Here is a 13687-nt window from a genome sequence, read left to right as displayed (position 1 = left end):
TAAAATCAATTAGCAATGAGAAAAGTGACCTAAGATTTTATACGGCTGAAAATTCTTAGAATATGAATGTGTGACATTTTAGTCTCCTTACAATCTTGGAGTGATTCTGTTAATTGACGAGAAAATTTTCAAAACTTGTTTTGAGTTTTCTTCAAAAACTTCTAGTTATGCAAGTTAAAAAGATAATAAGTTAAGAACTAGAAGATAATCTAAAAGAACCAATTCTGACAATGGGCGGAACAAGCAAAAGAATACAACTTTCAATTGCAAGTCTGCTGAATTACGTCAATTTCATACTCCGGAAAACACAAGAACAAGATAAATTATTAGTGTCTTTGTGCTTGAATTTTGATGGTTAACAAAAAATTTTTTTGGAGTATTTAACATCTACACAAATTTTTAATTTCTAAACCAAGACAAAAACCAAAAAATCAAATCAAATCAAATAAAAAATCAAACTTCTAGCTTTTCTTCATGGGATGCCTCTTCGATCATAGAATTCTTCTCTTCAACACCACCAGAGTCCAAGCCATGCACTGGTGAACCCTGCTGGCTATGTTGATCGATAATATGTCCAGCAGCTTTTGCTCCTCTAAAATTATCAATGTTTCCAAAGATCAATACAACAGTTGCAACAATTGCAGTGCAAAATGATATCCCAAAAGATCTTTGCACATTTCCAGGGATTGCTGATGCAAGTGCAAAACCAGCCCAAATCCCTAAAGCTCTCACCCATGAAAACCATGCAGAAAATGCCCCTTCTTTCCCTGCTGGAGAACAATCCAACAGAAGTACCCTCCCAAAAGCATATAGCAAGCCTGTGGAAGTGCCGTGGACAGCAGAAAATAGTAGCAAATGGGGGGTCTTCCAAATTTCGTGGCGAAAATAAAATCCAAATCCTGAAGTTGCTGTTGATAGAAGAAGCCCCAGAAGCTGCATTTTCACTGCATCAGCCCTTATCAATTGCTGCAATTGATGCGATAACGGAAGAGAAAGCAAGGGGAACACAAAATATATCATCCAAAGAAAGAGTATGTTTTTTCCTTCGAGGCAAAGATCGCCAATGGAATAAAGCAAAGCTCCTGTGAAAATGCACATTGTTGTGAATGATGAAAGGAAAACCCCAACTATACTTCCTGCTGCATGAGGGTACTTGAAAATCGATACGACATGGGTTTTTGGGATGGAACTTGTTGATGAATTTGTTGTCGAATTTGTTCTAGTGGTAATAAAGATCTGGGCTGTGCCAGAAAGCCAGATTATGCCACTGAAGATGGAAACAACCCACAAAGTAGTGAGAATATCCGATTTTCGGAGCATGTAATATATGAAGGCAGAGATAACAGCAGCACCTAGGCAGCCAGAAGCAGTGGAATAAACTGAAAGCAATCCAGCGACAGCTTTTCTGTTAGGAAATTGGCTTTTTCTTATGGTGGAACCGACGAATCCACACACCATTAGGCCAAGGTGGCGAGCGTGGAAGGTGGTGCCAATGGTGCTAGCAACGACTATGACAGCTACGTATGGTGGAAAGATCCATCTTGTGTTGAAAAATCCAACAGGAAGGCAGAAGAGAGCTCCAACTGCTGTGGCTGCCCCGGCTATCAATTGCTGGTTTTGGCCATGATCAAGGTGGATGGAGAACATGCTGAGGACTGGTGCTGCAAGAAACAGTCCTAGGAACCAAGCAACTGAAGTCCACTCTAGTGGAGATAATTGGACGTTCCTGAGTTCAATTGAGCGATGAATTAATCTTTCATACCTGGAATTTTGAAGATTGGAGAGATTAAGTATCCATGTAATTACTTAGTTATCAAATTTTTTGGTACATTAATTAAGTACTTAGATCTTTTTTCGGAAATGATAAAAATATATTATTGATAGCCACATCATAAAAATGATCAGGAACAGACCAACATTGATTTGAGCCTTCATAAGAAATTCTACAATGAGATGTATGGAGAATCTATTTAACTGGATTTAAGTTTTCGGAGTTTGCGTTTATGAGCAAAAATCAAGAAATAACATGTCTTGGAATCTATGTTTAAGAAGCAAATTTATCTCGGAGCTAGTCTTCTTTGAAAGTACTCTGTGTACATGATTGATAGTCACGACGATGATTATTTAGAAATCCTAGGAAGCATCGATGTTTCAGGTTAACCACAACAATGTTAACTGGCGCAACGATGTATAGCCACCAAGAAAGAAACACAAAGATCCGGCAGGACTGTCAATGGATTAGATCAATTTGAACTCGATCCATTCGGTCTAAACAAAGTCCGATGAGTCTAATCTTTTATTAAATTGGATTGAGTTTGAGCCTAAATATTAGACTCAAATTACATGTGAACTGAGTTTGAGCCTTATTAGGCTGAAACTAGATATAGGTCTCATCCTTTAATCTGCATCTTTATATATAATTATATATAATATATTCATATTTTGAGATATATATATATAATTATATATCTAAATATATAGTACTAATACTTATGAGTTATGTGTCAAAACACATTAATATAGATATGAAATATTAAATATACAAAATTCTGTCAAAAGATTCAGAAGGACAAATCTTAGTACAAACAAATTGGTGATCTTTGAAGATTCTGTCAAAAGATTCACTATTTTTCATATATTTTGAACTAATTGGATATATTATTATTGGAAAATTCTTGATTTATATACTTTTTAATGAACTGTTACTAGTTCGTGTATAGTTTTAATGTTGTGGTCCCGTGAATGTTAAATTAGTTTAGAAATTATTAGTTATATTAATTATATTAAGAAAATTAATGAGTAATAAATGAGACTGAGTTAAATCTGAATTAGACTCACAGTCCGAATATTTTGTGAGTCAAATATTGAATTTCACATTTATCAATCCAAAACTCATAGTCCGAATCCCCAAAGTGGTATTAACTATATGAGCCAAGTTTGAGTTTGTTAAAACTCGGCTCAGATGACACAGTTGACAGACTTAGATACACGGAGTAATATTCAATAGATTCTCGACAACATTGTAGGAAAGAATCTGGCAAGAATCAAGGGATACTGTCATTCCTTGTCCTTTCTTCTATTTTCCTTTGCATGATTCTGTTTGTTATGCCATCTTCATATTCAACAACACGAAATCATTAATAATGAAAAATAAAAATAAAGATAAAATATTATGTATTTCCATGATGAGAATGCCAAGTGACTTATGGTCTAATATCTATTAAGCAAGGTTAATTCCACTTTGCTCATGCTTATTGTTTCACTGCATTAAATCCAGCTACATATTTAACTCTTCAATATGGCAATTAGTCTTCACTAGCTTGTAATCTCATTTCACTGTTTACTTTTAGTCGCTAAGTTAACAAACAAGTATGCTATGATCCTTGCTTTAAATTCAAAGAATGCAAAGTATTTCACCTACTCATAAACGAAAAACAGGTTGTTGAACACTTACAATTGCATTTTTCTCTCAGTGCATACGATTCCCTTGTAGCTTCTAAGCCAACCTTGCTGAGGTTCTGGTGGCTTTGGCACGGTTTGGCCAATTATAAGAGGAAAAAGAATAGGAACAAGAACAGTATGAATGAAGTAGGAGCACAGTCCATAAAAATACCAGCCAAAAACTTCACCCCTCGAAGGCTTTTCTTGATTTCCTGCATATTCTTCGTAAGCCTCCCTAGCTCTTTGAATTTTCATGGCTACATTGTTGATATCATGCATGCTTCTATCCTCCTCATCATCCACTGGCCTTGGCCTTCTTGCCGGGGTTGCTTGAACCTCACTTTCAATTACTTCAGCCATGAATTTAAGCACTTCTAGTCAAGAAATGATCTCAACTAAATAGGCTGCCAGGAAACATCTGCATAGAGAGTTTCGTACAGTTTGGATTATAAATATCAATAAAGGGTACAAAATTTTGAAATTGCTGAATACATTAGTAGCTGGCTGTGAAAATTTCAAGAGTTTGGGAAGGCCTCGGTTTGTTCATTTTGGCACTAGCAGCCTAAAACTTCCTATTGTTTATATCTATCTATCTACACTTGGTTTCCCTTTCTCCATATCACTTGACAGTTAAGAGAAATCAACCATGTATATTCATGTCAACAATAAACAACTAACTACATGTAGAAAAAATTAAATCGACAGCGTATCTAATGTTATCTTTGTATTTTTTATGCCGGAAGAATCAAGAAATCAGAAGGGCCCCAATCAGGCCACCTAGTTCCATGAACAGGATAGACATGTAATTCTACTAAAAAAAGAAAAAAAAAATACCATGCTCTTAGTTTCAGTAACAGAATAGGTTTTAAGAACTGAATATGGCTTAGGTGCACATATTAGATTTCTTACACCCTCTTTGGACAGCAGTTTTCCAAAGAAAAATTGGTTCATTTTCCGTGAATATATTTCCCTATTACTTTTTTACCTCATATATATCAAATCGTTACAGTAATTTTTATAAAAAACCCAGAAAAATGCAATCCAAACAAGACCTTCCAGTCTAGACTAGAAAATATTGTCATTGTACAATTTAGATTTGTTGGTCTATTGCAGACCTAGAAATCATAATCAGTTGTTACTTCGATAGTACTAATCAAACGAGTGACAAGGTATACTGTAGCTATGATGACTAATTCTACTTTGCACTCACGAACTTGTACACTAAGTTTATTTTACGTCCTAAATTTTATTTAGATACCTTTTATTCTAATGTTTTAAATTTTTTCCACTTAGATCTATCTGGTAACATCATTAACAAAATTAACGGAATAGAAGACCGTGCAAGTTAATAACAATGTATCCTTTTGTTTAACTATGAATCTATAATCCCTTTGCTCCCTTTATCTACTTTCAGTACATTGTTATTGATTTATACAGTTTTCTAATCGGTTAATTTTGCAAATAATGCTATCAATTGAACTTAAGTAAGACAAAATTTAGAAATTAAAGTGTAAAATATCCAAAGTTAAAATTTAGAGTGCAAAATGAGAATACGGTAAAATTCGGAAATATAAAGTGGAGTTAGTCCTAACATTTTGCAAATTATATATGAGTCATATATATATATATATATATATATATATATATATATATATATATATATATATATTCAGTATTGTAATTGAAGGTTGATGTAACTTATTACAAATTTCTAGCTTTTCCTCTCACACTTTATTGTTAATTTCTTGTACTGGTGGCCGGTACAATATGATAAAGGTTACATAAACTAGAATTCTCGTTAATTTTTAAAATCTTAAATAAAGGAGTTCTAAAAGAGAAGCCAATTCGATCAAATGCCACTGCTTGAAGATTTCGTCGTCTTCCAACATGGCAGCGAGGGTCAACCAACACGATGTTTCCCAGCAAGTCAACCAACGTGATATCACAGTAAACTTAATCATCACTTCAAATTCACGTCTTGACTTCCTCTTGATTCAAATGCGTCCACCCCTAATTCTTTCGCATCATAATGAAAAGGATATATAGGGATAATTCCAGAAACCTCCCTTGAGGTTTAGTGAAATATCACTTAGCTCCCTGGAGGTTTTCAAAATCTCACTTAACACCTTTCGAATTGACATTTTGGTAACATTGTCAATGTCAACCTTCTATCCAAAAGTAATACTAGAAAATTCATGATTGAGGAGAGACACTATTTTAGTGCCCTTAATAACCTTAGGCTATAAAAAAAATGAACATTTTATAAACCAAGAAAAAAAAAGTACTAAATTTGAACCATCTTAAAAGTGAGGGGATGAAAATTGATAACGATTTATGTTACAGTCAATACTCAATTCTATGGCAGAGAGAGAGAGAGAGTAAAAGCAAATACTATTCTCTAAACCATTTCTACAAATAAAACCCTTCATAGTGTTGAAGGCAATTAGTATATAAAACTCAAACATTTGAACAATAAATGAAATTCAACTTCATATCATACAGAGATTTTACTCAAAATAGAGAATTTTTTATGGGTGTGAAAATGAAAATTTTATTATAAAAACAAAAAGTTAGAATTTGAAAAGCCACAGAGTCCGGAGTTTCAATTACTTCATTTCTCTTGCACTCTACATGAATAGGAACAAATAAATAAATAGATAACTATGCCTGTGAAACACCAAAAAAGGGGAAAAAAAGAGCATGCTGCTATTCTTCTTCAAATGCACTGAATATTTCATTAATTAAATCCTATATTTCATTAACATTTGCAATTCAATTATATATATAGATATATAATATGAATATATGTATGCATGTATAGGCATTGTTAAAGGAACGTAGGAAAATTTAGAGAAAGAAAAACAAGTTTAGAAAATGGGTTAAAAACAAAAAAGCCCCCTGTGCTAAACCTAATATACAAATAATCCCCCTATGGTTTCAAAATATACAACGCGATACCTCGTGCTTTGAACTAAGTTGTAACACTGACAGAAATCGGTAAAATTAACAGGACTGATGTACTGGAAGCTAAAAACAAATTCTTTATACTTAATTTTTAGCAAATATTCCTATTGTACCCCTTAACTCCCAATAAAACATTGCACGCGCCATCTATATACATGGAGTGAAGAGTATCATTACATCATTTCCCTTCTCGTTCCAGGCTAGAAGGGGCTTTAGAAGCCATCTCTTTCATCTGCATTTAAGCCATGTCAAAATTTCTTCCACGTTGGAGAATCCGGCATGCGAGTGGTAGCATATTAGACTCACTTAATGGTACTCAAAAGGAGTTCAAATTAAGATTTCAGTGACTACTGGTGCATCGAAGCCTGGGTCCAACAAGATAATGAAGCAGCTGAACTTTGCAACAGTTTCAAGAATGTCCACAGCTTCACAGTAACAGCAACCGGAGAAATTAAAGAGACGGCTACTAGGAGTTCAGATGTTATCTGATTTTACAACTGTGCTTGGAACGGTTTGTTAGAGCAAGTAGAGGTCCACCGTGCCAGGAGCATAAAGCAGGGACTAGACTTTCAACTTTCCATCAATTACAATACGCGGGGAAAAAAAAATCTGCAAGAAGACGTCAATTTGGACATTATACAAGAAGACGTCAAAAAAATCTCGCTTTCCCTCTCTCTCTCTCTCTTCGTAGGGTTTGAAGGGAAGAAATGAGTCCATTCAATTGTCTTTTGGGTATTATACAAGGGCATTTTGGTCCTTTCATCAGTTCCTGTTAATTTTACCGATTTCCATTAGTGTTACAACTTAGTTCAAAGCACGAGGTGTCGCGTTGTATATTTTGAAACCATAGGGGGTTTATTTGTATATTAGGTTTAGCATAGGGGTTTTTTTTGTTTTTAACCCTTAGAAAATTTAAATATGAGGGTATTATTGGCAATTCTTGACCTATGATATTAACATATGTTCCCACTGTCTTTTTAAGGGTGCTAAGTGAGATTTTGAAAACCTCAGGAAAGCTAGGTGATATTTCGTAAAATCTCAAAGGAGGTTTCTGAAATTATTCTAGGATATATACAAAGAAATAGATGGAAATAAAAAAATCTTAAAATTAAGATGGAATCCTTACATTGGAAAACGAAAACGTTACAACAAAAATGAGGAATATAAAAGCATACCAACCCAAAACTAAAAGTACTAATTCCCCATTTGGATTGCTATTTTTTAGAATATTTTTCTTGTAGCGATTTGACGTATGCAAATTAAAAAGATAATTGAAAAATATGTTCATGGAAAATGTAAAAAATTTTTTGGTAGAAAACTACAATCTAAACATCACCTTAGCCCATTTGAATTGCTATTTTCTAGAGTTTTTTTTGTAAAAAAATATATTACAATGATTTGATATATGAAAAATAAACAAGCGATTGAGAAATATTTTTACGAAAAAAAGTAAAATTTTTTTGAAAAAGAAAAGAAGCAATCCAAACAAGGCCAACTGCCTAATAACGACCAAGATAACAAGTCCTATTTTATCCTATTTGCTTAGGAACGCTGATGCCATGAATCTTGAGAGCGTCCTTAATAAGTATGATTTTCAGAATAAAGGCACAAGAGTCACTTTGGGTTTTCTGGAAAAAAATTGAAAAGAACATATATTTGTTTCTCTGGGTTTCTCATCTTCCCTGGATATATTTTTTTAAAAAAATTAAATATCTATTTTACTTTCACACTTAAGTCAGTCAAAGATTCAAAAATCAAATATCTATTTTATTTTCACACCTAAGCTGGTCAAAGATTTTTAGTCGAATCAATCATCAATTCAGTGTAGAACAGCGGCCAAGAGAAAAGTCAATGTCGTGAACTCTGTCCTAGCCTTCCTTCGACTATGACACTTTCAACAAGACCAATTCATCCAACATACAAATTTATAACCGATGATAAAGCTAGCAACCACAAGCATGGTGATGTATTTTTCCAGAATTAGAACATAAAAAATGAAAACTTCTCTTTCCTTGACTTTGTTTGCAATCTTTGGCAGCCTGTGTCTAAACTATATTCTTCCAGTAGATGCAATAAGCACAATAAGGCCTGGTGATAGATTGAACTCTACTTCACAGCTTGTATCCGGAGGTGGGAATTTCACACTAGGATTCTTCACAATCAAAGAGACAAATTTTAGCTACCTTGGAATTTGGTATACTGCTGATGACCAAAGCAGGAAAGTATGGGTTGCCAATCCGGACGCACCAGTGAATATGAATGATCCGGTAGCTATATCTCTCACAATTGACAATGAAGGAATTCTGAAAATTGTCAGTGGAGATAACACTGTTATGAATGTTTCTGATGAGGTTGGGACAGGCAATACGACAGCTGTTTTGCAAGATTCTGGAAATTTTGTTCTAATGGATGCAGGGGCGGATAACCGGATCTTATGGCAAAGCTTTGATCATCCCACAAACAGACTTCTTCCTGGGATGAAGCTTGGAGTCAATTTTACGACAGGGCAGAGTTGGACACTGACCTCTTGGTTAAGTGATGAAGTTCCGGCTTCTGGCGCTTTCAGATTGAGCTTGGAAAGGATTCAAGATTCAGGGCAGTTGGTCATTCGTTTGCGCGGAAAGGATTACTGGACTAGTGGTCCTTGGAACGATCAAACTTTTCAATTTTTGCAAACATTAACTGCTTCTTATAATATGTTTCATAACAACCTTACTTTCACATCCACTATTGACAGCATTTACTTCACTTTTCAAAGTATTGGTTCAAGTTTATCAATGTTGGAGTTGACCCCAGACGGGGAAATTTTGGATGATGCAACCAGTCTTTTCGTCAGTCCTTATGAGAAATTTTGTTATGGGTATGAAAGTGATAACGGATGTGTCACTTCTGCATTGCCTAGTTGCAGAGGCAATAAGGACAAGTTTGAGCTGAAGAGTGCATATTTTGTTGATGGTGACTCTAACTATGATAATAATTCAAGCCTGAGTCTCAGTGATTGTATGAAAAGGTGCTGGAATGATTGCAATTGTGATGCCTTTGCAAGTAATAGCAATGGCACTGGCTGTATAACCTGGACGGGTGGAAAACAGTACCAAATAGACGAGTCTGGCCAAACAGTGCAAAAATATGTGCTGGTAAAAGCAAAAAAATCCAAAGGTAAGTCCTTTGAATAATATCCCTTATATTTGAGGTCTGTTTTCTTCTTGTTTTTCCATTTGGTACAGAATTGAGCTTGGATTGCCTTTTGTACTTTCCTTCCAACTTAGGCAGTTTAGCAGATTGATTTATTATTCATAGGAATATAGCATTGCTCAAGGCCAAATAGTAGGCAGCATCATGTAAGTTTTGGATAAACGACTCTGGGCAAGAGACTGATACGCAAACCTCATAATCCCTGATAAGTTGACATTTAAGCTGTTCTTGATCTCAAGCTTCAGGAATGACCCAAAAAAAACTAGAGGATAGCAGTTATTGGATAAGAGTTCTGCACTGGCAAGAGCATTAGTAATGGACTTCTTGTGTGAAAGGTAGAAATTTAGCATGTCAGCTATCAAGCTTTGCATAAGATCTGTATTGGCTAGTCTAGATCCTGTTAAGTCGCATTGGCTGCTAATCTAATTTGATCTAAGCCTAAACGATTAGAGACCAACTAGAGATACTTGACCATTATAGGGAATTGGCAATGTCCATATACATGCTAGGAGAACTTAAGTTCAGATTTCAGGATGTGCGCCTTGGACTGACAAGCAAGACAATACTGCTTATGCTCCACGAAAATTGGATGTCTGTAATTCGTACTTTAGTGATATCATAGTTCAATTGCAGGTTTGATTACAAACTAAATAAGGCTTTTACCAATCCCACTCGAATTTATTTCCTGACAGCTTGTGTAGTCCTAGAAATAGAATGACTGTCCCAAGCCAATGAAACCCAAACACCTGTAGCTCAAGCATTACCACTGAATTGGAGATCTCAGAACAATCAGATCAGGACGTCACTGCCGCTGTGGGGAGAAATATTTTAAAAGAGGCAAAAAGAAATTTCAAAAAAAAATTCAATCTACAATTATTAGATTTTGGACATAGATGAAAGGTGAAAGTCTCAGCTCGAGTATGTCTTGGATACATAACCTCAGCAGTTCAATTGTTTGTGCAGGAAGAGCATGGATATGGGTAATTGTAGCTCTGTCAGTTGTTCTAGTACTAGTGCTATTAGGCTTGTTACGCCATCTGAATCGAAGAAAGCACAAACAAGAAGGTACAAGTCATACCACTCATAATTTGCAACTACTGCAACTCCCATATGTTAAGTTCATCTCTAACGTAATATAAATCTGATGCATTGTAAAAGAGGAGAAGAGACTGCGAGACGAGTACATACATCAGTTGACAGAAACAGATAGCTTCAAGGATGTCAATGAAATGGAAAACACTGGTCGGGAAGGCCACAACTTGAAAATCTTTAGTTTCAGTTCCATAATGGCTGCCACCAATGACTTCTCAAGCGAAAACAAACTTGGAAAGGGTGGTTTTGGACCAGTATACAAGGTGAATTGCCTCCGTTGTCCTTTAAAGATTGTAACAAGTTTATATGCATGCTAAGAATCTTTAATCCATATAACAGAGAAAATTGCTTGATGGTCGGGAAATAGCAGTTAAAAGGCTTTCAAGGACATCAGGACAAGGACTCGTGGAGTTCAAAAATGAACTCATACTGATTTCCAAGCTCCAACATACAAATCTTGTTCGAGTTTTGGGATGCTGCATCCATGAAGAAGAGAAAATGTTAATCTACGAGTACATGCCAAATAAGAGCCTGGATTTCTTCCTGTTTGGTTTGTAGCAGTTCCTTCTATGTTTTATTTTTACTGATTTCTGATGCGCTTTTCCAGTAAAATTTACAGATTGTGGTTTGTGTCTCTCGTTTCTCATTAACAGACAAAGAGAAAAAGGAGCTACTGGACTGGCGAAAAAGATTCAATATCATTGAAGGTGTTGCTCAAGGATTGCTCTACCTACATAAGTATTCTAGAATGAGGGTTATACATAGAGACCTAAAGGCTAGTAATGTGTTGTTGGATGAAAATATGAACCCAAAAATTGCTGATTTTGGTATGGCAAGAATATTTAAACAGAATGAGACAGAGGCAATCACTAACAGGGTTGTAGGAACATAGTAAGTTCACTCATCCCTTTTCCTAAATGCCACTATTCTGCCTACTTTTCAAGATTCATAATAAGCACAATTGCCAATCATTTTATGCAGTGGCTACATGTCCCCTGAGTATGCCATGGAAGGAACTTTCTCTATCAAGTCTGATGTCTTCAGCTTTGGGGTACTAATCCTCGAAATCATTAGTGGTAGAAGAAACTCTAGCTTCTACAATCTTGATGACCGTCCTCTCAACCTTGTAGGATATGTAAGTTTTTCTGATAAGTCTTTTTGCTCAACTTTGTGAAGCAAACCTCAGGACAACATAAGTAGTGCAAAAAATGGAATTGTTTCAGGCATGGGAGCTCTGGAAAGAAGGGGTGGCCTTAGAACTAAAGGATCCTGCACTTGGTGATGGCTACAACATAACTCTGTTACTGAGATCCATCCATGTTGGCCTTTTATGCGTGCAAGAAAGTGCGACGGATAGGCCAACTATGTCAGAAGTAATCTCTATGCTCAACAATGAAACTTTGCCTTTGCCAGCTCCAAAGCAACCGGCCTTTTTTACTGGGAGACAGGCCCTTGAGTTGACCTCATCTGAAACAACATCAACAGGAAAATCAGGGAATAATCAATACGGATCAGTAAATAACTTAACCATCTCAGACATGGGCGCACGATAAAATCTTCATCAGTTTTTGTATTCTTTTATAGCATCACATGAATGTTTGTTCTGCTGTACATTGTAGAGAAAATTTTGTATCAGCAGTTCTTGCCACCATTTAGATCAGATGGCATTGTTAGGTACAGAGGATAGTCCTAGCTCTTAATGGTGTAAAATGTAAACTTCTGATTTTTACTAATAACCTCATTCTGATTTTATTTTGGCACACACAAGTGTCAGTTTGAGTTTCTATACCACTTCAAATGTCACTAAAAAAAAGGTAATAAATGTAAAAACAATAATTTAGAACCCCTAATTAAAAAAAGTAAACTAGTATTTTCGCTTTATTGATAGAAAGTAAAGTAGTGTTGCTAATTTAAATACAGGGATGTGGAAGAAATTTCGGTTAGTTGAAACATTACAACACTTTTGCCTAAAATCAGTGGTAACAAAATACCCCTTTTGAAATACCCATTAAAGTGACACTAGTCCATCTCATTATAGCAAGTATTTTCCTAAAAATTAAAAAAAGTTAGGACAATGATTTTTCCGATACAGCAATTATATTCAGATAATTTGCAAGAATATGAATGCGACCATCATAGTGATTGCAAATTTTATTTATGTCCTGGGTACAACTCCAAAACGTGAAAGATGATTACCAACTTTGGCTACTATGAATTTTAAACAAAAAAAAACAAAAAGAAAAAAGAGAGAGAAGTATATGCGTAAATGTTTCTACGATTCTAGTCACTCTATGAATTAATCTTTTCTACACTTTTAATATAATTTTTTTTTTAAACTAGCAAGTGCAAATACATGATAAGAAATCTTCTTTAGAATTTTAAATTCTCATATAACATATGTAGCATGTTCAAAATTCACTCATGCTTTTTTTTAAAAAAAAAAAAAAAAAAAGAACCCAGAGTAATAGTGTAAAGAAAAATTTAGTCCCACACAATCCTTCCTATTGAAAGAAATAATTCCCTACCTCCTCATTTTTCATAAGTAACCAAAAAAAAAATAGAGGAATTTTCCTCAACACTCAAAAGAAAGCATAATACTACCATGTGTTATTCCATACTTTAACTTAATGAAAAGCGACCTACCTAGAGAGGAAAAAGTGGAATACAGAAGAATCAAGCCTGGCAACACATGGTAGTATCCAAGGATGTGAATAGTTTGAAAACTAATTTTGAAGGGTATTTTTGCTATAATATAAAGTGACACATTTTGTTTATACCAAAACGAGTTTTTCTCCTTTTATGTATAGTAAGATCATTAATATTGATGGATTAAGATTTCTCTCTGCAGCCTACCATTTTGGTTGTCCAAGACTCCTGCAGGCTAGAAATGATGCTACTTAGGGAAGATTTAGGAAAACTGATGAGCTCAATCTTGAAAAATATAGCACGAAGAAAATGATGATGATTATACATCTCAAGTAAGTGTACAGAGCAA

General features: G+C 34.9%; 2 protein-coding genes across 2 annotated transcripts; one reads left to right on the top strand and one right to left on the bottom strand.

Annotated features, from left to right (window-relative positions):
• Positions 1 to 310: 310 nt before the first annotated feature.
• On the bottom strand, positions 311 to 3807 carry LOC140013121 (uncharacterized). Its single transcript, XM_072062225.1, has 2 exons — positions 3455 to 3807; positions 311 to 1762 (listed from the first exon to the last, which is right to left on the bottom strand). The coding sequence occupies exons 1-2, from the start codon at positions 3799 to 3801 to the stop codon at positions 454 to 456; spliced, it is 1656 nt and encodes a 551-aa protein (XP_071918326.1). The 5' UTR covers positions 3802 to 3807; the 3' UTR covers positions 311 to 453.
• Positions 3808 to 8277: 4470 nt separating this feature from the next.
• Positions 8278 to 12452, top strand: LOC113703478 (G-type lectin S-receptor-like serine/threonine-protein kinase CES101). The gene is made up of 7 exons (XM_027224858.2): positions 8278 to 9564; positions 10564 to 10665; positions 10759 to 10955; positions 11032 to 11242; positions 11346 to 11583; positions 11674 to 11827; positions 11916 to 12452. Exons 1-7 carry the CDS (start codon positions 8400 to 8402, stop codon positions 12243 to 12245), a joined length of 2397 nt encoding a protein of 798 aa, XP_027080659.1. The 5' UTR covers positions 8278 to 8399; the 3' UTR covers positions 12246 to 12452.
• Positions 12453 to 13687: the final 1235 nt, after the last annotated feature.

The sequence above is a fragment of the Coffea arabica genome, chromosome 8e, assembly GCF_036785885.1.
Source record: "Coffea arabica cultivar ET-39 chromosome 8e, Coffea Arabica ET-39 HiFi, whole genome shotgun sequence".
Taxonomy (NCBI): domain Eukaryota; kingdom Viridiplantae; phylum Streptophyta; class Magnoliopsida; order Gentianales; family Rubiaceae; genus Coffea; species Coffea arabica.
This window is presented reverse-complemented; position numbering and strand designations above follow the sequence as displayed.